The sequence below is a fragment of the Anomalospiza imberbis genome, chromosome 9 (assembly GCF_031753505.1).
Source record: "Anomalospiza imberbis isolate Cuckoo-Finch-1a 21T00152 chromosome 9, ASM3175350v1, whole genome shotgun sequence".
NCBI classification, from domain to species: Eukaryota; Metazoa; Chordata; class Aves; order Passeriformes; family Viduidae; genus Anomalospiza; species Anomalospiza imberbis.
Genome location: NC_089689.1, coordinates 8,921,505 through 8,944,738, shown reverse-complemented (window position 1 = coordinate 8,944,738; position 23,234 = coordinate 8,921,505). Strand labels below are relative to the sequence as shown.

The window sequence follows — 23,234 nt, the reverse complement described above, 5'->3', positions numbered from 1 at the left end:
TTCACTGCTGTGTTGTCTTCCCAGGGATAACTTGCTCCACTTTGAGTGAAGTAGCTCATGGAGGTTTCTATCCTGTGAAGAAAACCTACGAAGAAGGAGATGTAGTTCACTTTTTCTGTGACAAACATTATTCTGTCACTGGATTTGACTTAATTCAATGCTATAATTTTGGGTGGTATCCAGACCCTCCAGTGTGTGAAGGTACCCATTTTTATAGTTTTACTGTGTCAAATTCTTAGAGAAAAGCTCTCACCTTATTTCAAGAAATGCTTGAGGGTTTGTACCAGTTTGGAGCCTAAATGTAAATCAAGTGTTAGTAAAGGGCAGGGAGCCAAGGCAGCAGGAAGGGAAGCAATGGTAATTGGAGCTACATTTCAGTGAACTCTAACAGGGCAGATACTGTCTCTTACTGTTGCCTTTCCATGTTTCCCAGAGAAGCAGGAATCAACAGTTACAGGGAATTTTTTAGACACTGAAGCTCAATAAACTGTTCAGAATACATGAAGGGTTAACCAGGCCTACTTCACCCTGCCTTGTGGGATGGGGATGCACCTCTTGAGAGGCATTAAAAATAAAATTTGTAGTGTGGTCCTCCTAAGCTTGTGGTACTTTTCAGAGTTGTACAGATTCCCCAGACTTTACTTGTTTTGAACAGAATTAATTAAAAGATTGTCCAGAGGACAGAAACACACCTTTAGCAATTGCTATCACTTCCCCAATCACTGGGGATAATGTAAAGTCTCAGTAAAGAAAATTCCAAAAGAATGAAAGGTGAACCAGCTGAGATATAGAACAGAGCAGGAAGCAGCACAAAACAACCTTTACTACAGCTTAGACTCCAGCCCTGTGTTTATTCTCATGACACAGCAGGAACTTTTCTTGAGTGAGTGCAGAGAAGGTGGAGATGCTCAGGAGGACGAAAACAAGGCCTAAATCTACTTTTGAGGATACTGTAATCACAAACTTAATTTGGAGATAGGAAATGGGCTATGATTATTGCTTCTTCTGTAGCATTAGAATTAATACATAATCTGCTTTAAATATTATATGAATGAAGGATATGGGAAATCTCTATTTCCTGGAGTCCTACAAAGAACATTTTATTAAGTCTCTGTGGAGAAATTACAAATTTGTTTATAGCAGTACAATGACATAGTACTTCTATTTTATATTTGTGGAATGCAAAATCACTTGTTTGTTCAGTCTCCCATTGTATTAAGAAAATTTTATTAAGAAATTACTCTGGCTTAGCCAAAAAAAGCCTTTTGAGTGATAGGCTTACATTGTGTATGGTGAGCTTAGTTGTGTTTGTGGCTTTGGTAAGAGAGAAAACAATATACAATTTTTTATTTTCAGACATAAAAAATAAATGTCCTCCACCACCACTCCCTCAAGGCCATATCAGCACAGCCAGAAGAACATATCATAATGGAGACAAGGTTCGTGTACAGTGTACCTTGGGAAGGAGAGGATCTGAGGAAATCCAGTGTGAAGGAGGAAAATGGACATCACCCTCTGCCTGTATTGGTGAGTTACTTCTGGGAAGGCTGGCAACTGAACTGAAACGATTCTTCAACCCATGCCTTAATTTTCTGCAAAGTCTCAGTTTCTATATCTGCACACTATTATCTTTCCTCTCTTCAAAGGCTTGAGAGGCAAAGTGCTGTATATTTTGCAGGCAATTCGTGGTTCCCAGATTAAAAAGGATGAGCTAGGTGAATTCAGCTGCCACCTGTAACTTCTTCCCTGGAAAACTGGGATTATTCCATTTTACAGTGCATCATGTTTGTCTGTTTTAGTACTTTAGAATGAGCTGTTTCTGTGAAAACTGGTTCTGAGTCTCTGCTATTGTTACAGGAACTGTGGATAAACAGGAATCTGGGGCAGCACCACCACCACTCGAGGCAGATGCAGAAATAAGGGCAAACCAAACACATCACAATGAAGATATGTGTAGGTGAACATTGCTCTTCTTTTTGAAAGGGACTCTCCAATCCAGTTATAGGCATTTTATGACTACTTTTATTCTTTTGCTATAGGACAGTTCCTTATTCTTGAAAATGCTTGCATGGTCTACAGATGTCAATGTAGCTAATAAATAAAAGCCCATTGTTGCTTATTTCTAAATTACACCAATAAGCCTGCTCTGTATTTGTAATTTTATTTCATACAAAGCATATATTTCTGTCATTTTGTACCATTTAATATTATTTGGACATGCAAATTCATGAGTATTTTGTTGTTCCTTAATACTTCCAGTGTGGGTTTTTTGAATCACACATAGATGAAACATTTAAAGTAACAAATAAGATGGTCTGTGTCACAAAAAAAGAACTAATCTGTATTGAGTGCAAACAAGCAAGAGTCAAAAGTAGGCATAGATGTAAATAAAATGCATGTCTGCAATTCAGAAAGGCAAGTGTTAATATGTTGTAATCTAATCAACACCTAATTGCCTCTCTCTCTATCCCATATCAGATTTGCAGCAAGACTGTGCCTCTCCACCTGTGATTAAAAATGGTGCTGTCCTGGGCCCATTATTGGCAAGTTACAAAAATGGTTCCTGGGTAGAATATGGTTGCCAGCATTACCACTTTTTGGATGGGCCCAGTACTGTTTATTGTGACCACGGAAACTGGACAGAACAACCAACCTGCTTAGGTGAGTCTTGGAAGAAAAAGCAAGGCTTGTCATATGTAATATAAAAAGGGAAAATTGGAAGGAACCTCTAAATAATCTTTTCATCACCATCTTTTCTCTTTTATTGGAGTTAATAAAGATTCCAGAAATATGAGGAGGAACCAAAATTAAATTTTTAGCAGGCCTCTCCTGCTGGGTATCTTCTGGCCTGTTCTTAAAACCACCCAATTAAATAGATTCCTCTGTTTCCTGAGTGAGCTATTTTAGTATCTAGCTATCCCTGCTTCCTGGGAGGATTCTCCAATTTCTTTTCTCCATATTGTCCATTCAGTTAATTTCTTCCTGTCTTTCAATAGATGATTAGAAGGAATGGTGTGGCCATTCCCAAAATGGCTTTTAGATACAATTAACAAAGAATTAGCAATGACTTCTTGGATGACTTCTTGGACTTTTGTTTTTAAACTTTCAGGCTTTTTTTTTTAATTATGTGTCTGTTGTTTCATCCTGTTGTGGATTTTCAAATTTTTCTGTGCTGCTTTTATGTATGCTGCTTAAAACAATGTATAGAATGCCCACTAGAAAATTACCAGCAGGAATACAGACAAGAGTTGTTTGTTTATCTTTCCTTCCTTCCGCTAATGAAATAACTAAATTTTACTAACATCCTTTGTTATATTGGCTCACCTTTCAGTTTGTAATCTGCCATGAAAATGAAAATACAGAATCAGTTCAGTTTTAATTGCATATTTCTAAATGAACACAAGTTACCTCATCTAGACTGAAAGGTCCAGGACAGCATTTTTCAATCTGAGTACTCAAGTTTGACAAATGCTGTGAAATAATGAACTCTCAATTCTTGTGAGCATTATTTGTCTCTTTAGCATCCCAATAAGCCCATCATCCTTTGCATGTTTTCTGAGATTTCTTTTCAACGCTCACCTAAAGAGACCAGAAAGAGCACATGCTGATGTTAACTTCAGGAAAATTCCATGTGAATTTGGTGTTACCCTGCTGTCACCAGACTGCCAATAACCGAGCTCTCCTTGCCTTTCCCTCAGCAAAGCATCATAGGGGCCTTTATCAGCCAGTGATTCTCATGGACCTAGCAGAAATTTATTTTTGTAGGCTTTATTGACGTTGAACAGTGGTTTCAGAAGTTAATGAGGTTAATCATCTAATGGAAAGCTACGCTCCCCGATGTGATCCTGGCACTGGGTTTAATCAACCTGTCAGAACGTATCCATTCCTTTTGCATGTTTGTTGACACTTCAGAGCATCTTTCCATTTGCATTTTTTATGCCTCTGTAGCTCTTTGTCTTGCAAAGTTCAGAAGCATTTTAGAACTATTGACTTGGGTTCTCTTTCTTCACTCCTACAAAAGAGAGCTAAGAAACCAGTTAAGGTGGCTTTTTATTAAAATACATTTTTATTTCTTAGAGCCATGTACTCTTAATGTAACTGACATGGACAGCAACAACTTAACATTGAAATGGAGACGGGAAGAATTAGTTTTCCTCCATGGCGATCTCATAGAGTTTGAATGTAAACAGGGGTATAGTTTTCTCCAGACTGCCATTCCATCTCCTGGGAGGACACAGTGTGAGCGTGGCAGACTGAATTATCCAAAATGTGTTATTCAAGGTAAAGTAATAATTTTTAATTGTGTTTTTAATTAATCAATCTTAAAACTATTTAGAAATTATTTGCTCTGCTTTTAGTGTGGGACTGGAGCCTGTTGTAAATAATCAGTGCTTAGGCTTCAACAATACAGATGCACAAGGCAACTATTGTTGAATACAGCCAAGCTTGGAAAAGTGATATACCTCCCTTTTCTGTGCAAGGCTGTAGAAAGGAGGGGGAAGCTCTGCTCTGAGCCCAGGAAACTGAAAGCTCTGTAGAAAGAGAGCTGTAAAAAGAAAACCTTCATGTTCATATAATTTAATTTATGATAAGGCAGTCAATTTGTTTCTTATTCTTAGATGTTTTTATTGTTATTGCAGCTGCTACAGAAAAATGTGGCTCTCCACCTTCTATTGCAAATGGAGTTCTTACTCTCCCAGCACTGCCTCAGTATGACAGTGGTTCTTCAGTTCAGTATATTTGCTCTGACTATCATTTTTTGCAAGGCTCTGATAGAATCTACTGCTCTGAAGGACAATGGACCTCACCACCAGTTTGTATAGGTAGGTGTGATAAACAAGATAAAGAAGCACTTATTTATCTATATAATTCATAGCCTCAAGGAACACCTGGAAGGGCCATCTAGTCCAATCCCCTGCAATGAGCAGGGCTGCTCAGAGCCCTGTCCAGCCTGACCTTGGCCTTTCCCAGGAAAGGGGCAACCACTGCCTTTCTGGGAAAAGGAAAAACAGGAAAAACTGTTCCAGTGCTTTACCACTCTCACTGTTTGGTGGTAATGTCTTCCTTATGTCTAGGCTAAATCTACCCTCTTCTAGTTTAAAACCATAATCCCTTGTCCTATTGCTCCAGGCCCTACTGAAAAGTCTGCCTTCATCTTTCTTATAAGCCCCTTTTAGGTTCTGGAGGTCTCCCTGGATCCTTCTTTTTGCCAGGCTGAACAACCCCAATTCTCTCTAAAATCAGATCCTTACAATTTATAAATTGAGTATTGGCAGCTAGAACTTTTAAAGCTCAATTTCAATGTCTTCAGTGACATATGAAAGTTTTAATAGAAGCAAGTTAAGCTCATCTGGTGGTTTTTTTTTAATTCCTTAACTATGGTATGCCTGCAGTATAATAAGACAATAGGAAATAATTTACCGTTTTAGAGTAGCCTGGTCAAAATATTCCGTTCCAAAACCAATTTATTAGCACTGATCAAGTCTCTCTTTTTTAGAGCCATGTACTTTGTCAAAAACTGAAATGGAGAAAAATAATGTGCTGCTGCAAGCATTCTATGCAGACCAAGTTTACTTTTACCACGGGGATTATGTTGGATTTTACTGTAAACAGAACCATTTTGGAGCAGAATCTGGCACAACTTTATTTCAAGTACAGTGTAAGAGAGGACAGCTGGCATATCCAAGGTGTGTTGAAAGAGGAAAGCAAGTATGGACTTGAGGAAAGCTTATTGGAAGGGTATGTATGTGTTCTTCATCTCTTATTAACAGGTGAATTAGGGTGGCCTTGTGTTCTCCGGTTCACTCCACTCAGCTTTGGGAAATGAATGTTGAGTCTGAGCTGGAGGGGGATGGAAGGGAAAGGCCTTTGTGGGATGAGGATGAGCAGTGCAGCACAGGGATGCAATATTGGCATACACATGGACGAAGGTGGAGGAAGGAATTGTACATCTTAACAGCACTCATGTCTCCCTTCACAGGTAAGGAGCCTCTAAAGGACCAAACTTGAGGAACAATATAAAAGAGAAAGTATAAAAAAAAGTTTTTAAAAGATCTGTAAAACTACTTAAAACTTTAAAATATACAAATTTACTGAGAAGTTAATTTGTTAAAAACTGTTTTAAGAATATTAAAATCCAAGTACATGGTATGATTTCCTATGACACTTAAATATTGACACTCTTAAGGTTCTGCCAGAGAACAAGTGTGACTACAGCTATGAAGAAAATTCAGCAATATGGACAATGTTTGCCTTGCATCCATTTTAGTCTGTTTTAATAAAAAAGCCACTCTAAGGCTGTCTTCTATCCTTCATGTCTAAACTCATCTGTCTGTGAAATCACAGTATGTATGGTGCTCTGTATGGGTTTCCAAGGCTTTTACAAGAGTTGCATGAATGAATAAGACAGAAAAAGAAATGAAAGCATTCAGTAATAGACAAATTCTGCTTATTTAGTCAAAATCCAGACAACCAATAGGTCGAAAAAAGGTTGATAAAAATACTTTACACAGTGCATATAATAGCAACCCTTCCTCTTACAGAGCAAACTGGAGCAAAAGGGATTAAAGGGCCCTTGCTGGAACAGCTGTTGGAAGTAGAATTCATTTACTCCCATCACTTCCTCTGGATGCACACACAACCCTGGCTGTGTGGCTGTAAGCACAGGACAGGATGAGGGGGATTGCAGACATGAAGGCAGCATCTTGTTGATGAACTTTGAGGCAAAGAAGGCATCAAACACTTAAGTTTCATGTGGGGCTGCTGCCACTAAATCACCTACCTAGTGACATGCCACATTTTCTTATTGATTGTTTTAATTCTAGTGTAGCAATAGACTACCTTCTTGTGACCTTTGATGTCCCTTGTAACTGCCACCGATCTTGAGTTTTTCTAACATTATCCATAGATGCCACATCAATGCCATGGACAGCTCACCTTGGTGCCTGTTTTTGCCTCAAATCCCTGTACATTGATTTCTTTTCTGCTTCAGAGGGACTGTGAATCTCTGATGAGATAAGTCAGTCCAGGTAGATGTGTTTTTCCTCCTGAAGATGAGAACTGAGTAATCTTGTGCTTGCAGGATTCTGTCCTTCAAGACCTATAAGCTTTTCTGGACTGCTATGACTCCCAAGCAATGCCATCTCCTCTTTTCCTAAATAAGTTGAAGTCTGCTCCCCTAAAGTGCATGATTTGTACTCTGGTACTTGCTTTTTTCTCTCCCTTCTGAATCAAGGAGTGCATTAGCACATGGCTGCCATAGCCAGGCTGCCACTGATTTCCACAAGCACTTTCTCCTTGTTTGTGAAGAGCAGATGCAGCTGGGGGTGGCACAGACTGGCCTCTCCAGGACCTGGACCAGGAACTAGTCTCCCCGTTCACCTAGAAATCCCAATTACTTGCACCCCAACATCTTGCCTTTGCAGGCAAGTCCCCCAGAAGAACTGGTTCTGGCTAGAGACTGCCTCAAGTTGTTCATAGGAGAGTCCATTACTTGCTTTTTCTGCTCAGGCAGTCAGGACACTCACCCCATACTCATTTCCAAGCAAGTGTATGGAGAAGAAGATAGGAACAGACAAGGCCAAACACGCTGTTTGTGCTGATAATCAAATTAACTGTCAGCTTTAATTCTTGTCTCAGTATGCCACCAAAGCCAGCCTGTTTTCAGGCCATAATTGTTAACAAAATAACAGTGAGATCAGTACAGAATGGATAAAATGTAAGCACAACCCTGTCTTTGTCTGCATAAAATGTAAATACATTTACAAAACTAGATCTAATGTGGCTAATATGCAAAGACAGACATCCAGTAATAAAAACCAAGAACAAATTCCAAGACAGAACATTGGCTAAGCTGCAAAAAAAGCACAGCAAAATGGGAAACAACAGGAAAAGTTAAACTCAAGTCAGCAGGTTGGTCGAGGGCTCTGTCATTGCCACAGCTGGGCTCCCTGATGTTATTTCCTTTTACCCAACCACCATTCTGTGTAAAGAGAAAAAAAGGGGGAAAGGCATCAATACCAATCCTGACAGACCCCAGGGGCTCCTCAGAGCAGTGAATAGGAAATTTCAGCAGAACTGCCTCCTACAACTCCTGCCCCATGTCTTTGGCAGCAAGCACTTACCCTGACACACAGGATATTGGATCACTCCATCCAGGCACTGTGCTCTGAATTTCTCCTTTTGGGAAACCTCCCGGTACGAGCGCTTGCACATAAACACAACAGAGTCCCCTGAGTGATAGTGAGGGCCTGACTGGCTGGATGACTGCAACCGAATATTGTTGTTTTCCATAATGTTCCTATCCAGGGAGCAGTTCCCTGCAGAACAATAATTCTGTTATTTGCCTGTAGATCTCACACTGGACAACTGACGCTCTGTTGGTGCCCCCTGTGAGTGGCCCCCCCGAGTGCCCTTTCCCCAGCAGTCTCCCCAGCTCAGGTGTGCTGGGCAATGACTTCCTGGAAGCACTGCCCCTCTATTCCTGCAGCTTCCAGGAGGTTCCCACATCCTGGCTCACAGCCAGGAAAACCAAAGGCTTTCTGCTTCCCTTCAGCACTGAAAATGCAACAACAGAGCAGCGAAGCTGAAGAGGGGATGACTTACTTCCTGGTGTGCACCGTGGGTATTTCAATGTCCCGTCCACACACTGGACTCTGAAGTTCGGAGTACTTGGATCTTCCAAATATCCCTGTTTACAACGGAATTCAATATAGTCACCCGATGTGGAGTACAGCTTGGCTTGTTCAACCCATTTCAGCTCAATATTGTTTCTGTCCATGTCATCTTCTGATGCCGTACAGGCCACTTGAAAAAATTCAGAAGAGCGTCAGCATTTCATACAGACACACCACAGGTAACTGTTTTGCCCCTAGAGCCTACAGAAGTTCTTCACATCAAAAAAATGCTTCCAAGTGTGCTCTGGCCCTCTGTTACTTGCAACAGAAAAGACATTCACATCCAAGCTGAAGGGAAAAAAAAAGCCCTGAGAGAAGCCATGTCATGACAGTCACACAGGGCAAGAATAAGCACAGGTGGGGAAGACACCAAACACCAGTGGACTTCCCCATATATATTTTTGAGAGATCCCTCCTTCCCTTCTGCTCAGTACTTCTCTAAATTTGTTTTCTCATCTCAGAGGCACCCCTGGCTTTCTCCAGCACTGCCACTTATTCAGATCCATCCTCCTGGCTCACAGCCTGCTGGGTGGAGCCATGGCCCCAGCCCTAGAGCACTCAGGAGCTCTGCACAAGTGATGGAGATCTCCTCACAGTGAGGGTTCAGCCAACTGCCCTCCTTGTGGACCTGTTGGCAGCAGAGGGGACTACACAAGCTGAATTTAAGCAGAAACTCCTTTGAGACAAAAGCAGGACTCACTGCCATTCTACTCTGCCAGCATTCTGGCCCCAGCACCACTGCTGCCCTCAGGGTCTCAGAAGAAGACAAGAGGAGCAGTCACACAGCCTTTGGCCACCCAGCACATGCTTCTACCTACCCAGGCAAACTGGGGGGCTTGTCCACTGCCCATTAAGACAGGTGATTGTTGGAGTTCCTTTCAAGATATAAAAATCTGGGCATTTATACTCCACAGTATCACCTTGTTGATATTCTTGCAAAGGGAAGACAAGAAGCTCTCCACTTTGAATAGCTGGAGGTGTGCCACATCTCCCAGCTTGGCCTGAAAGAAATTTCCCAATCAGAGAGGAAGTTCAACTGCAGAGAAGGTCTGGTCAGAAATACCACCCACACTATGTTGGCACTACTCAGAGGAACCGAGGAAAGCAGAGAGAAAACCAAACAGTTGGCAGGAGCAAGAGTTTCTCATTTCTCCAGTGTTCAGGCTTACAACTGCCAGCTCACCCCCTCTGAGCACAGCTTAAGTGCTTGCAGCTGTCTGCAGGATTTCATCTTATCCTGCATAAGGTGTGGCACTTAGCCCTCTTGAGTGAAGCCACCTGGGTCACTCAGCTTGGTAAATTCATCCCATCTGAACAGACACCTGGGAAATGGCCTGCCTTGTCCTGAGTGTGCCAGAGCCATGGCAGCTGTGCACTGTGAGGGCACTGAGATGCTAAATGACAATGAGGCAGCTTTATGATACTATCACTGACAGGAGACTGGATGGAGAGAGAGACAGACAGAGAGAAGTTACCTTTGCATGTTGGCAGCTCTGTCCAGGTCCCATTTTTGCACACTACAGTGGAAGCCCCAGTCATCTTAAAATTTTTCCAGCACTGATACTTTGCAGTCTCCCCAGGCATATACCTGGACTTTCTAATACCATCAATCCTACCACCAGCAATTTCTGGAGGAGGATTACATGTCACATCTGAAAAGAGACACAGCTGCAGTCACCTTTGCAGTTGTTAAGACGTTCATCTATACAACCAGAAGTGAAAGGAATTAGCCTTGTTACAATTTCTGTGACCTCAGGTTGGTCACAGGAGTTCACCATGGGGAAAGCAATGAGGTGTGGCAGTGGCAGCAGAACACTGTTTGGGACTCTCAGGAGATGGCAGAGTCAATAGGAGTTTTTAGAAAAAGCCATTGTTTCTGCACAAGAACCACATCAGCCTTGTCTCTCCCTGGGGAGCCCTGGCCTTCCTGGAAACCACAGGGGTAGCAGCCAAACTGATTCCCTGCTGGAGTGCAGAGCTCTGGAGAGCTGGCCAGTGCTGGAGGAGCCTGTCAGCCTGTGCTGCTCAGGGCTGAGCAAGCACAGCCAGCTCCACGGACTGGGATGGGGGATTCTGGAGCACAGCTCCTGAATGTTCCTTGTCACATGAACAGTCTTTCCACTTCCATGGCCCCTAGCAGATCTTACATGGTTTAGATCTGGGTCTCTGCTATGGTCTTGCATTGGTCAGAGTGGAGCACTGCAGAAGAAGAGCTGCTTCCATTCAGCTTTGAACACAAGAGAAGCCCTTACATGTTTGTCCACTGAAAGTCACTGAAGTGGTGGGCACTGTGGAAATACCAACAGCATACAGGAGAATGACAGAGCAGCACATTTTAGGCCCTGCTGCTTCAGGAACATTTTTGCTATTGATGGAAATATTCCCAGTATCTCTAGAAGCATCAAGTTTAATTAAAGTTCTGTGTAAGGAAGCAATAACAAGTTCGAAGTTGGGGTAGCCAAAGAAAACAAGTAAAAGAGGCAAAATCTTCAGAGTATTTCGATAGAGAACTGGTTGCCTCTACACTAACAGGCCAAGTGAAAGCACAGATTCCTACCTCTGCAAACTGGTGGTTGTGACCATTGACCATTTGAACAAAAGATGTCATTTCTACCCATCATCTGAAAATTCCTTTCACACTGATAGTGCACCCTGGCACCGGGCAGGTACCTGTCCTGAGGAGCGCTTGCAATGCGTGCATTGGGGATTTCAGGTGCAGCTCCACAGCTGACATCTGGAAAGAGAGGAGTGTGTAGTGAGCGACAGAAAACTCACACAGCATGGCATTCCAGAGCTCCTGGTGAGCAAAAAGCACTTTGAGTAATGCACACCATTTTCTACAGGTAGAAAAAGAAGGTTTATTCTGATATATTATATGGTTTATTCTGCAATGCTTCAGCACCCAGTATTGTTTGCATAAAGAAACTAAAAAGAGAGGTCACAGAGATCAGCCAGCTGTGCTGCACAGCATCATGTGCCACCAGTTTGGAGAGTGACATGATTTATTTATTATTTGAAAGTGCCTGTCAGCAACTGACATGCTTATTGATGTGAAAATAAGATCCATTGCCCTGCAGTTATCTGCTCCTTTGCAGCCAGGATGCTGCAGGATTCCTCCATAATGTCTGCCTGCTTGATTTCAAGAGAGCCAGGATTCAGCTACCAGCTCCAATCTGCAGGGATTGCTTTGCTGATCTACCCTGCCTGTTGTTTCCCAGAAGCCAGAAAAATAGGTGTGTTAGCAGCCATTCAAAGTCACCTGCTGGCTTTATTGGCCTGACTCACCTGCATGCCCAAGTAAAAATTATTTTAATTCACAATGTAAAATGCTAAGAAGGATCATGGACTACTTGGAAGTAGAACCTATACCTTCACAGAAGGGTGGTGCTGTCCAGTTTCCCTTCCTGCAGATAATTTCAAGGGAACCAACAATCAGGAACCCTGAATCACACTGGTATTGAACTGTTTCACCAGGCTCATAAGATTCCTTCTGTCTGCCTTCAAACTGAGCATTGGCAACTTTTGGAACACTTCCACATGGCATTTCTGAAAAGATAACAGAAATCTGATGCTTGTGCTACTGTCTTGAAGAATGTGCTACACATTGAAGAAGTGTACTTTTTCCATCAAACAGGTGCTTTAGAGAGCTATTTCTAACATCAGCATAGTCATCTGCTGACAGTGGATTGCATAATTATATAATTATAGTAAGGTAATAAATGTATAAAAGGTATATATGTGTAAATAAATGTATAAGATGTATACAGAAAATTAAATAAGTCATTCCCCCAAATATACAGATTTCAGCTGCTGAAACACTCCAATTCTGTTTCTAAACATGCCAGAAAGTTTTACTCGAGGCTTTTCATCCCTTGCTACACTGATGTGATTTCCATCCCTAAAGCACCATAGCAACTTTAAGTCACCAGTGAACTCTGTAGAAAAGAAATCCTTGGATCATGAGGTTATGCCTAGGACTCATCTGGCAAAGATACAAACTGAACAAAGACTAAAAGAATATGAAGGAATATTTAAAAACTAAGCTGCATTAAGAAGGTCAGTTTTGCAAGCAATCAGGATTGTTCTGAAGACATCCATGATGGCAGATAAGATTCCACAGCAAAATATGGAGTAGAAAAATACAATTTTACTGATCAACCTCCAGTTTAAAATTCCTTCCATTTCATTGCTAAATGCACTTCGAAAAAAGTAATTTTTGATATTACCCAAGCATGAAGGAGTTGCAGTCCAGTTTCCCATAGAACAATTTATCTCTGTTGGTCCATTTAACATGTATCCAGAACGAGAAACATACTTAAATCTAGCACCAGGCAGATAAATTGTTTTCCCTTCTCTTTCAATTCTTAAGTTTGGGTTTTCCAGCCTGGGAGGATGAGCACATTCTACAGATTTTGGTGGGAAACATGGTCTTTCTAAAAAACACACACAACACAGTTAAACAGTAATGTAAGACAATCAGTATTGCAACTGTAACTAAGTAATAAATAATTTACAGAATACAGCACATTATTTAAGGCCCCCACTCAAAACTGAGTCTCTGTTATGCAATATAGTAAACAAAAAAATAAGCACACAGCTCTTGAGGGACTACCTGAAAATTGTATACACCATCCCAGATAAGTCTGTGTAAATGAAAAGACTGCAGTTGTTTGCACCCTATTTAGCAATTTATGTTCTACTGCTTTCCTGCAGTTCCCTGTCCATGGTAATCTTAGGTAAGTAACAGCAGCCTACTGCTCATGATAACTGCAAATGAGCAACACAGATATTCATAACAAAAAGATGGAAAAAAAATATGCCAGTACTGACCCACACAGTAAGGTGGTGATTGCCATTTCCCTTCCACACAGGTTATTTCCTTTGTACCGATGAGCTCGAAACCGTCAGGACATGAAAAAGATGCTTTACTCCCATTCCTGAAGTTTCTTCCTACTGTTGTCTGCTGAGCACCAGGCACCTGAGGTGGAGGTGGGCACACACTCTCCTCAGCTAAGGACACATAGTCATGTTACAATAGAACAAAGAGAAAGTGTAGCAGTTCAGCAGAGATTAAAACACAAACAACTAAGAACACTGGTGCTAGAGAACTCCAATAGCTATCTCAAGCTTTAATTAATACTATGATCATTTTGTTCTGCTTCCAAAAGCAGAGCTGCCTTCAGCTGCTCATATGCTTTCAGAGTCATAGAAAAGACAGTCACAGCTGTCTACACTAAGCTAAGATGGAGTTTCTTGTAGTCCCTCCTTTCTTTATCACACAGCTGCACACTCTTGTGTGCTTTTCCTGTTCCTCTTTCTATAATGAACTATTTTAGGAAACTGAACCAATGTCTGGAGTTTTGTTTTTTTCTTCAGACTAAGCTGACAGAGCTAAATGAAAAGAAAAAAACAGGCTAAAATTTTTCCACTCCAAGAATGAAGGACTCTTTCTCTGCCAAAGGAAAGAAAAAGGGAGAGAATGAGGTAGATCTAGAATGAGGACAGAGATATGAGGAGTCTTCCAGAGCTTAGTTTCTTGCTTCTAGTAGTTCCAGAAAACTAAGATAGGGACAGTGATTGCCATATTTTTCCCAGTTTCAGGCATAATTTCCCATAAATCTGGTATAACCAAAGTGAGGACTGAGGCAATGGTTGTTTTACAATCATGCTTTCTACAGACAATATCCTGTTCTGCCATGGATAAAGGCAGTCCTGAAGACTGGTGTGTGACCAGACCTCTGGTGTGTGTTACATATGGGCAGCCTCCTCTGGGTCCATGCTTTTTCACTGGCCAACTCAGCTTTTTTTCTCATAGTTTCACTAGGAAGCAATTGGAAAAACGAAGGAAAAAAATAGACTAGAAAAACTTTGAAGGTTTAGAGGAAATAAAGGCACAGACTGGAGCTTGAGCTATGTGCTCTCTGTTTTGCATCAGGGTAAAGCCCTTTTGAAGAACTGAGCTTGAATTTATCATTGCATCTTTTCTCACATTGGAAGTGCCAGTGACAGCCATTCCAATTGTCAGAGTAGAGAGCATTAAGTCTGCCTTACTTAAAGTGGTGCATCTCTAAACCTAGTTAACTGCTCCAACGATGGACACAACTACCCTTTAGCATATGATCAAGTAAACACTTCTATTTCAGCCTAGTGATTACAGCAATGCTAAGAATCCTTAATAATGAGTATTTATCATGCCTGCATCAAAAGAAATGGTGCAAATGTAAGAACACACCTGTACATGCAATCTCTGGTGTCCATCTCCCAGACACACAAGTTGCCTGTTTAACATTTTCATTATTTGATGTACATTTATAATGTATAACTTTATGGAACCCAGTCCTCCTTCTTGACATGGGATACCGGCCAGAGCGCACCAGCACAACATACTCTGGAATCACACATTGAGGGGATTCATCTGAAAAAAAATAAAAAGAGCTTAAAAAATAGATTTAGATCTGACAATATATACTGATGAAGATGTCATCAGTTGTACAGAAGTTCCACGTGAATTTGAGGAAGAACTTTACTGGGTGGGTGCTTGAGCAGGGAGGTTGGACCAGATGACCCACTGTGGTCCCTTCCAACCTTACTCAATTCTGTGACTCTGTGACAAGGACTAATCCACATAAAAGTGGTTAGGGTGGGACAAGTGTAACACACTGTGACCATTAACATTACTTTTAATTCCTTTTAATAGTTGACTTTAATCACTGGGCAAGTGCCTATTTCCTTCCCTTTACAAAGCTGTAGGTGCAGAGTCTTTCCAGGATGAAGGACATACTTCCATTTAAAAGGAGTAAATTAAAACCACTCAGTTTTGATGCATTAAACTATACCATGTCTGGCTACATACTGATGGCTGAAGGCCATTTTGTAGTCAAATTTTGTATACAACTATGTTGCACTCACATCTGAAGTATTATGGAAACAGATTACCAGCACAAACAGGTAAAGGCTTCCATTCTCCATTAAGACATTTTATTTTCATTTCCTCAGTATTGTCAGAGCCTGGTTTACATCCACAAGTTACTTCATCCCCATGTGAATACTGGTCCTGGTCTGCCTGACGCAGAACAACATTTGGGATAGAGGAAGGTGATTTACAGGGCACTTTGTCTTCTGTTGAAAAGAGCAGAGGCATTCCACAATAATAGAGGAATCAGATCAATAGCTGAAAAAACTTAAATAAAAATAACTATATCCGCATTTGGTGAACCAAACCTACACCCACTAATTGTAGCAACTAAATTTCAACACAGCTGGGATACGTATATCTTCTAGCCAGTTTTCTAAATTGCTTTGCTGTCTTTTCCCTTCTTTTTCCAACACTGGCATGATCCACAGGTAGTTTCAGTTGACAATACTTTCCCAGACTGTTGGTACATAAGCCATAAAGAGTAAGGAAAACTTCAATTAATTCAAGACACCTGAATCACTAATTCTCATAGCAAAAGATATAATTGATCACACACCTGCACATTTGTAATGTGCCCTTTCAGTTAGGATTATTACAAGAACTGAAAACCACTGTAAGGTCTCTTACAGGACTGCAGAGCTGTCACCTCTCTGTGAGAACTGCACTTCCTGCAGTTCTTTGGGCTGGCACTACTGCAGCAGTAGTGACAGCACAAGGTAATGGCTTGTCATGCAATTGTATTTTATTACTTTGAACAGAACATTACATCGGCAAATACATATTTTTAATTATGAAAATATCTATGAGGTAATAGCCTGCAGAGAATTACAGACTTCTCAGAAGTAAGAGCTGTGTAGATTACCAATGCAAGAGGGAAGAGATGACCACTGTCCATCAATACATTCTATTTCCTTTGATCCAACCAACTTAAAATCGCCGTTACATTCATATTGCTTTCTGTCCCCATGCTGGTACTGTTCCACAGAGCCATCAACAATACTTCCACTGGGAATTTCAGGGGGAGGTCCACAGCCTTTGACACTCACTGAAATCAAGAGATCAAGTCTATGCTCTGAACTCAGTATTTCCACCACAGTTATATGTTAAGTATGACATAAAACAAATTGAAGATATCAATTAAAGTGAAGGAAAATTAGTGGAATGGGTTAAACAGGTCATTGATTTATGCCTTTCAATATGTGGATTCGTGCTGGGCTGGAGATCACAGATACATGTGACCAGGCTCCCCCTTTTCTTGTCACTTCTATGCACTGTCAATGCCTGCTCTGAGAAAAATGGTTGATAAAACTAACCCAGTTTTAAGAGAAAAGCAAAAAAAAAAAAGTTACAAGAAGAGTAACTTCAGTATTCTTACAAGAAAATAAGAAAATCGACAATTCTGCAAGGAATAACCTATATCCTAAAAATGACCCAGCAAAAAAAACAAACCCAAAAACAAAACAAAAACACCAAAAAAAACCAAACCCCACACACTGTATATTAAAGGAATTTGCTTTTGATGCAGTGAGTGGAACTCCTATTAAGGGAGCTTAGAATGTTCCTGAGCTAAAGAGTCAAATATATGAAATAGACTTGCTTTTAAATGCAAAAGAGTGTAAGCAAAAAGAAGGATTGCAGAGTAAAAGTCACCAAAATAGTGATTGAGTGGGATGAAAGGGAGGTCCTTTCTTCTCTCAAGCTTTGTGAAAGCCGATGCACCTCATGAGAGGGCCCAGCACCAGCACAAGAAGTTCTTCTCAGATGCCAGGAAGTTGTGTACTAAGTTAAGAATGCTAAGTATAGGGATACATATTTTTCCTTCTGTATGAATGTACTCATCCTACTATATGAAACTAAGAATTTCACAGGAAAATCCTTCACTGGGTTTCTTTTTTTTTGGGTCTAGCTCTGTGTTATCTCCAAAACGGTTTTTTTCCTTCAATTTCATGTGACAGAAAAAAAAGAGCACAGGATGCAATATCTGATGGGTATCAATATTAGGCAATGGCAAAATTAGGACCTTTGGAATATAGTAAGAGAGGACACTACTCAAATTAATCATTGCCATACTGCACATGATTTATGAAGCTGTGAGCAAATTTTCAAACATTAAAGTCAATAACCTGATTCAAGCCATTTCCCAGCTCACTTTCAGTATTGCAGAATTACCTTGACACACTGGTGGTGACGGAAACCATCCAAAGTGGTAGCACTGAGTAGAGGCAGGTCCCACCCTTATGTAGTTTTTCGCACAGGTAAATTTCACAACAGCTCCACTGTGGTATTTACCCTCTCTGGGAGAGAAATCTCCATTGCTCAATGGCAGCAGCGCACATTCAATTTCTATGGAGAAAAGATATTTTAAGGTATAGTGGACAACCTACAGGAAGTACATGAAATGCTACTGGTTAGAACAAAACCAAAGGAAGGCTTAAAGAAAAAAGGTTCACAGAGTGTATACAGAGTGACACTGATTAGCAAACACAAAAATATTCACCATGACACTGGGGTTCTGGACTCCATTCTCCATTTTTGCCACACATTGTGATATCAGTTGGCATGTTATTTGTAGTTTTATATCCCTCCAAACATGAATACTCAATTGTATCTTCAGGCATGAACACAGTTTTTTTTGTGTGGTGAATCAAAATGTCCCCTGGTGCTTTACATGATTCTGTAGAATAAAACAAAGTTAGTGTATTTAGTTATCCAGAAACACTGCCCTTTGGAAGCATCATCCCTGTATTTGAAACATCAATAATTCTGCATTGTCAGAATATTATTGTAGAATATGCAGCATATTCACATATTATCTGTTGCATTAATCTTCCAAAATTTGTCTAGAAGTAATATTTAGGGTAAATATTTCTTCCTTAGATTAAATTATTTCCTTTTGCTACATATTATTATCATTATAAGTATTATTATTAATTTAGGTGTCACAGCAAATGGTTTGTACTGCTGTTCCCATGGTCAATTGTGAGTCAGAAAAAAGCCACAAAATCGTAGGTAAAGGTAGTCTGAAATAAAAGGACAAGATAAAATAGCAGCTGAAGTTGGTCAATATTATGGCCAACATATAACAATACAAGATTAAGTCTCTTACTGTACTACAGCTGTGTTCAGGAGAGGAAGGAACTTTGAAATAATGAGTCTTAATTGTCTCTTGTTTGGTCACATTTAAATAAAGTTCTTGGTGGAATGCCTCAGTTCACAGACGTTGCCGCATAAACTGGGAGTAAATTTGGCCAAATGTACCTTGTATCAGGTAAGAACCACTGAAGAGGTCAGTGATTACCATTAACTCAGTGCTAAAGAGATCCAAAAAGATCCTTTACATTTTCTATTTCTTGGAGCCTGAGAGAGGTTAATCTCCGGAGGATCAGCCCTTTGAGTGTCCCTCTGCCCAGTAAGAAACCTCTACAAATCAAGGTGACAAATCTCTGAGGCCAGAGAACACCACAGAAGACCGCATCCACAGGACACACTGGTGACAGTGACAGGGAGCTCTGAAACCTTTAGCTACTCACTGATGCACTTCGGAGGTGGAGTCCAGCCACTGTCTTGGCACTGTGTGTGTCCTGTTTCTTGTCCTTCTGGAGTCACAAAGCCAGCATGACATTTATACAGGATCTTCTCTTTTAAATTGAATGTTCTCCTATCTGAGTTCAAATAGCCATTCTCAAAAATGATATCCTGGCACTTTTCTGAAAGAGACAAGATTTCTTCCAAGTAAAGCACTGCTAAACTACATGCATAAAAATCAGAGCAGAAGGATAACAATAGAAGCAGCAGTAGGATTCACAAAATTGTTTAATACGTGGTCAATTGAATACATATTTAATTCCATACACTGTTAATACATAATGCTTAATATGTTATTTAAATGAATGGAAGTCTTGGTTGGATGTTTCAGTCCTATATTCTGAAAGAAAACTTTTGTAGTATGTTAAATTCCTTACTGCTAAATTATTCTGTGAAGGAGAGTCTTCATTTTCAGAAATTACTGCTACAGCAAATCGTTTAAGATAGAAACCTCACCAAAATACAAGCACACTCACTTTTACGGGTACATCTTGGAGGAGGTGCCCAGCCATTCCTTGTGCATGTGACCTCTTCATGCTGAGCCTGGTAGTTGTCATAGCAGACATACCTGACTCTCTCACCTTCCTTGAAAAAATCGTTCCAGCCGCGGTATGGGAAATAACCATTTACTAGTTCTCTGATGAAACATTTTTCTAAAGAAGGGAGGAAAGTACATTTAACCACAGAAATTTCTACAGCAACAACAGGGAAATGAATCCTTAAGAAGCATTACTAACAAACAGGCCTCCAAGCACCTTTCTGTAGCCTTGTATCACAAGAAGACACTTGTGTGCAAATTTGAATGAAAGCATGTTTTGTCTGAGTGCCTTGTGATTAATGGACCACAAGATCAGAAGTGGAAGTCACTACATAACATAATATGAGGTGGCCTAGTAACCAAAAATCTCTTACCTATTGTTCACAAGCAAGCTTGGCTCACTTCAGTGCTTCTCACATCAGTTTGGTCTGGTATGTCTCTAAAATGTTGGTGTATGCCCAGACTGAACTCCAGCATTTGTCTCCATGAGATTTTATCACCTCTGTGGAAGTGTAGCAGCCTCTCAAACCAGCTCTAGAGATTTTAGCAACAGCTTAGCATGCTGGCTCTAAGGCCTCCTGTCCCCAAGAGCCCAGATGTAAGGCAGATGACTGAAGAAATGTTATACTGTGTTATCTGAGTGCCTGCTCCTTTCCTCCAGGCAGGGCTCCTCTCATCTCCTGCACTGAGCACCACTCCACTGAGAGCAACAAGGAAAGAGCAACCTTTTGTAATCCACTTTTGTGCCCTACCAGTAGGTAGGAACTTTGCTGTGACTGAAGATGTGTGAGAGGAGGCATCATCTCGCTGCTGTACATTAATTTTAAGTCCAATTAATTTTAAATCTGAGTCAGTGTATCTGGTTGTCTTGCTGTTACCATGATCCATTTCAGCTTACCGCAAAACTGTGACACCTTTTCAGCTCTAAAATTTAGTCTTCCAAAGGTACCAGGCAATGCTTCTCAGAGAGGATGAAGACTAAGTGCCAAAGTGCCCAAGCCACAGAAAGGAGAATATATTTACATAGAGTTGAAACTCTGTTGTGCAGCTGTGGTACAGATGAAAGTCTATGCTTTCATGTTACCCAGAAGCCAGAGAAGAAGAAGGTTTACTATGTATTTCTTACTCTTATGAATATTTTCAGGAGTAAACAATCTTCAAAATCCAAAAGCATAATTTCAGTGTCCCCAGGTGACACTTCGTGCTCTGCAAATAGGAAGACAGTCTGGGTGCAGTTCCAGGGGTCACCTAAAGCAGTTTGACTTCCAGCAACTGTTTTGTCTTGGGTTCCATCAGAACAAGTTCTGCTGCACAGATCTCTGATAATTAAACCAGAATTGAGTATATAGTGGAAATGTACTTACTCAGGCATTTTGGCTCTGGAAACCAGCCCCTTTCAGAACAGGTAATTCGAACCCAGAAATCTCCAGTGGGGGTTGAATAGCCATCGAGGCAGTAGTAATCTACAGTCTGTCCAAATCTTTTTGGAAAGTAAGAGTTCCTCTGGTTCTCATATGCATAACTTAACCTGCCATTTTCTATAAGTGGGTAGTCACATGGTTTGCCTTGAAACAGAATGGAACAGCAACAATATCAACACATGCACGATAAAAAGCTCAGGACACAATTCAGATTCAGCTTCATCATCTGAGTATTTTCAGAAATGGATAGAACCAGGACTGCACACCCTGGCAGATGGTAAGGAGTGCAGGAACAACCACGCTCTGCTCCTGGGATCTTTGCCTATAGCTGTGTTACTTCCCTCAATTCCATTGCAACCAACAGAAATCCAGCCAGCACTCTCAGCAGACTCCTGAGGGTGATTTGTGAGACCAAAGGTTAGTATTCATTGTTCAGGGAGGTGACACTGTAGAGGGTCTTGATTAAATTTACTATTCTGACCATAAAGGGAACCCAGTCATCTGGCTCAGATATAGAAACTGAACTGTGAACTCTTAAAATTGAGATGACTCCTGCCACCTCCATTTATACATTTTGGGTTCCTGCACCAAAAGCTCTTCCTGACTATTTTCATTTTATTTTAAAGCTGCAGCATTTAATTTTCCTCTCTTGGTTCCACAAATGAACTGACCCTTTCCAGGGAAAAGTCCAGGATAGAAGGAGGAGATTCTCAGAAGCTTCCATTCAAGTTTACCCAGGTTCCTCCCAAAATGTTCTGACCCAGAGCCTACATGCCAGGGCAGAGCAGACCATTCAATAATGAGTGAAGTGGGCTCAGAATGACACCTGAATTTTAGAACCCAACTGATACAGAGAAAACATTAACTCAGATACTGAAAGAGCATGTTCCAGAAATAGCTCTAATCATCCAAAGGTTCCTTTACAAGTCTGATTTCATCAGGATTTCTCTCACATTCTAAGTTTTATTTTCAGTGACCAAAGATGAAAGAGTGTTAAATTATGAAAATACCTGCTAATTTATATAGTTAATTTATTTATACTGTGCCTACTGGGCAAAGCTACCATTGCACTAATGGGAAGTTTAACCCAAGAAAGAACTCCTCAACCATCAAGAATACCGTGCTTTGTTATCTGATAGGCTATAAAATAGATAAAATTCTGTGACTGTCTGTAACATCAAATTACAAGTAAAAATATAGAGCTGTGATACTACAAGGTAAGGTATCTTCCAATCATTACCTGTGGTTTGACTACTTTAAACTCCGCCTGTCCTCTAATCCTGACTGGGATGCTATTCCTCAGGTGGAGCAGAAACCTTCCTGACAGTGAGCTGACAATAGCACATTTTAACAGATTTGCAAATACATTAAGAGGTAATACGTGTGTTAATAGACACAATGGAAATGTGGATTACACCATTGTTTTTATAGGTGATTTTTCTAAACCATCAAATAAATCTTTAGAGTACAAAGAAAAAAATAAGCAGCTGACATATTTTAAGCTCCTCAAATTTTGCTCTTAACTTCTTTTCTCTGAGATACTTCCAACAATTCCACATGGTAACTTTATTCATGAGAGCTACTTACGGACACAAGCTGGATCAGGCACCCAGCCATTCTTGGTGCATTCAGCTGTGGTTCTGCCAGTCATCACTTTGAAATGATACCCATCATCACACTCTACTGTGATTGTATTACCCACTATGTACTTGTCTTTTTGAGGTCTAAAGTTCCCAGAGGAAATTACTGGAGGAGAGCATACAATTTCTAAATAAAAAACAGAAAAAAATGTTTAAATTTATTGCATAAGTTCTTGTTTTCACAGTATATTGGCCATAAGTGCATAAAATTGTTAAAAAAGAGGTTTCTTAGGAATGTATGGTTCTGTAAGAGAAGAGTGACAGCTGTTACTGATTTTATGTTAATTAGAAGATTAAAACTTAATTGCAAAGAGAATGGTTAGAGAGAGAAGTGGAAGCCATCAAACCGAACCTAATTTTTTCCTGTAGATCTGCAGCTGGGTTTTCCTGGACTCGTTTATGGACACTGTCCCAAAGGAGGGCAGTTTCACTGGCAGGTCCTAAATGCAGAAATAATTA

The 23,234-nt window shown here is 40.5% G+C and overlaps 2 protein-coding genes across 12 annotated transcripts in view; one reads left to right on the top strand and one right to left on the bottom strand.

Annotated features, from left to right (window-relative positions):
• The window catches only part of ASPM (assembly factor for spindle microtubules), a 39,063-nt gene extending 31,245 nt beyond the window's left edge, over nt 1-7,818 (top strand). For 3 of the 10 annotated variants that reach the window (XM_068199570.1, XM_068199566.1, XM_068199581.1), the window contains 8 exons: nt 25-201; nt 1,357-1,527; nt 1,858-1,953; nt 2,479-2,661; nt 4,078-4,281; nt 4,641-4,823; nt 5,498-5,739; nt 5,981-6,295. In XM_068199570.1, the coding sequence (XP_068055671.1) occupies nt 25-201; nt 1,357-1,527; nt 1,858-1,953; nt 2,479-2,661; nt 4,078-4,281; nt 4,641-4,823; nt 5,498-5,721 (1,238 nt within the window). In that variant the 3' untranslated portion in view covers nt 5,722-5,739; nt 5,981-6,295. Of the gene's footprint in view, nt 1-24; nt 202-867; nt 950-1,356; nt 1,528-1,799; nt 1,958-2,478; nt 2,662-4,077; nt 4,282-4,640; nt 4,824-5,497; nt 5,748-5,980; nt 6,296-6,542 lie in introns of those variants that run through there. The other 7 variants (XM_068199568.1, XM_068199569.1, XM_068199567.1 and 4 more) reach the window with 7 other exon arrangements.
• CFH (complement factor H) overlaps nt 7,592-23,234 on the bottom strand; it is a 31,184-nt gene continuing 15,541 nt past the window's right edge. For both annotated transcript variants that reach the window (XM_068199584.1, XM_068199585.1), the window contains exons 7-23: nt 22,723-22,902; nt 21,079-21,279; nt 19,653-19,829; nt 19,122-19,298; nt 18,089-18,265; nt 17,761-17,934; nt 16,454-16,636; nt 15,612-15,794; nt 14,908-15,090; nt 13,506-13,685; nt 12,902-13,108; nt 12,045-12,221; nt 11,233-11,409; nt 10,151-10,327; nt 9,494-9,676; nt 8,605-8,805; nt 7,592-8,318 (exon numbers count right to left, since the gene is read on the bottom strand). In XM_068199584.1, the coding sequence (XP_068055685.1) occupies nt 8,068-8,318; nt 8,605-8,805; nt 9,494-9,676; nt 10,151-10,327; nt 11,233-11,409; nt 12,045-12,221; nt 12,902-13,108; nt 13,506-13,685; nt 14,908-15,090; nt 15,612-15,794; nt 16,454-16,636; nt 17,761-17,934; nt 18,089-18,265; nt 19,122-19,298; nt 19,653-19,829; nt 21,079-21,279; nt 22,723-22,902 (3,188 nt within the window). In that variant the 3' untranslated portion in view covers nt 7,592-8,067. The remainder of the gene's footprint in view (nt 8,319-8,604; nt 8,806-9,493; nt 9,677-10,150; nt 10,328-11,232; nt 11,410-12,044; nt 12,222-12,901; nt 13,109-13,505; nt 13,686-14,907; nt 15,091-15,611; nt 15,795-16,453; nt 16,637-17,760; nt 17,935-18,088; nt 18,266-19,121; nt 19,299-19,652; nt 19,830-21,078; nt 21,280-22,722; nt 22,903-23,234) is intronic.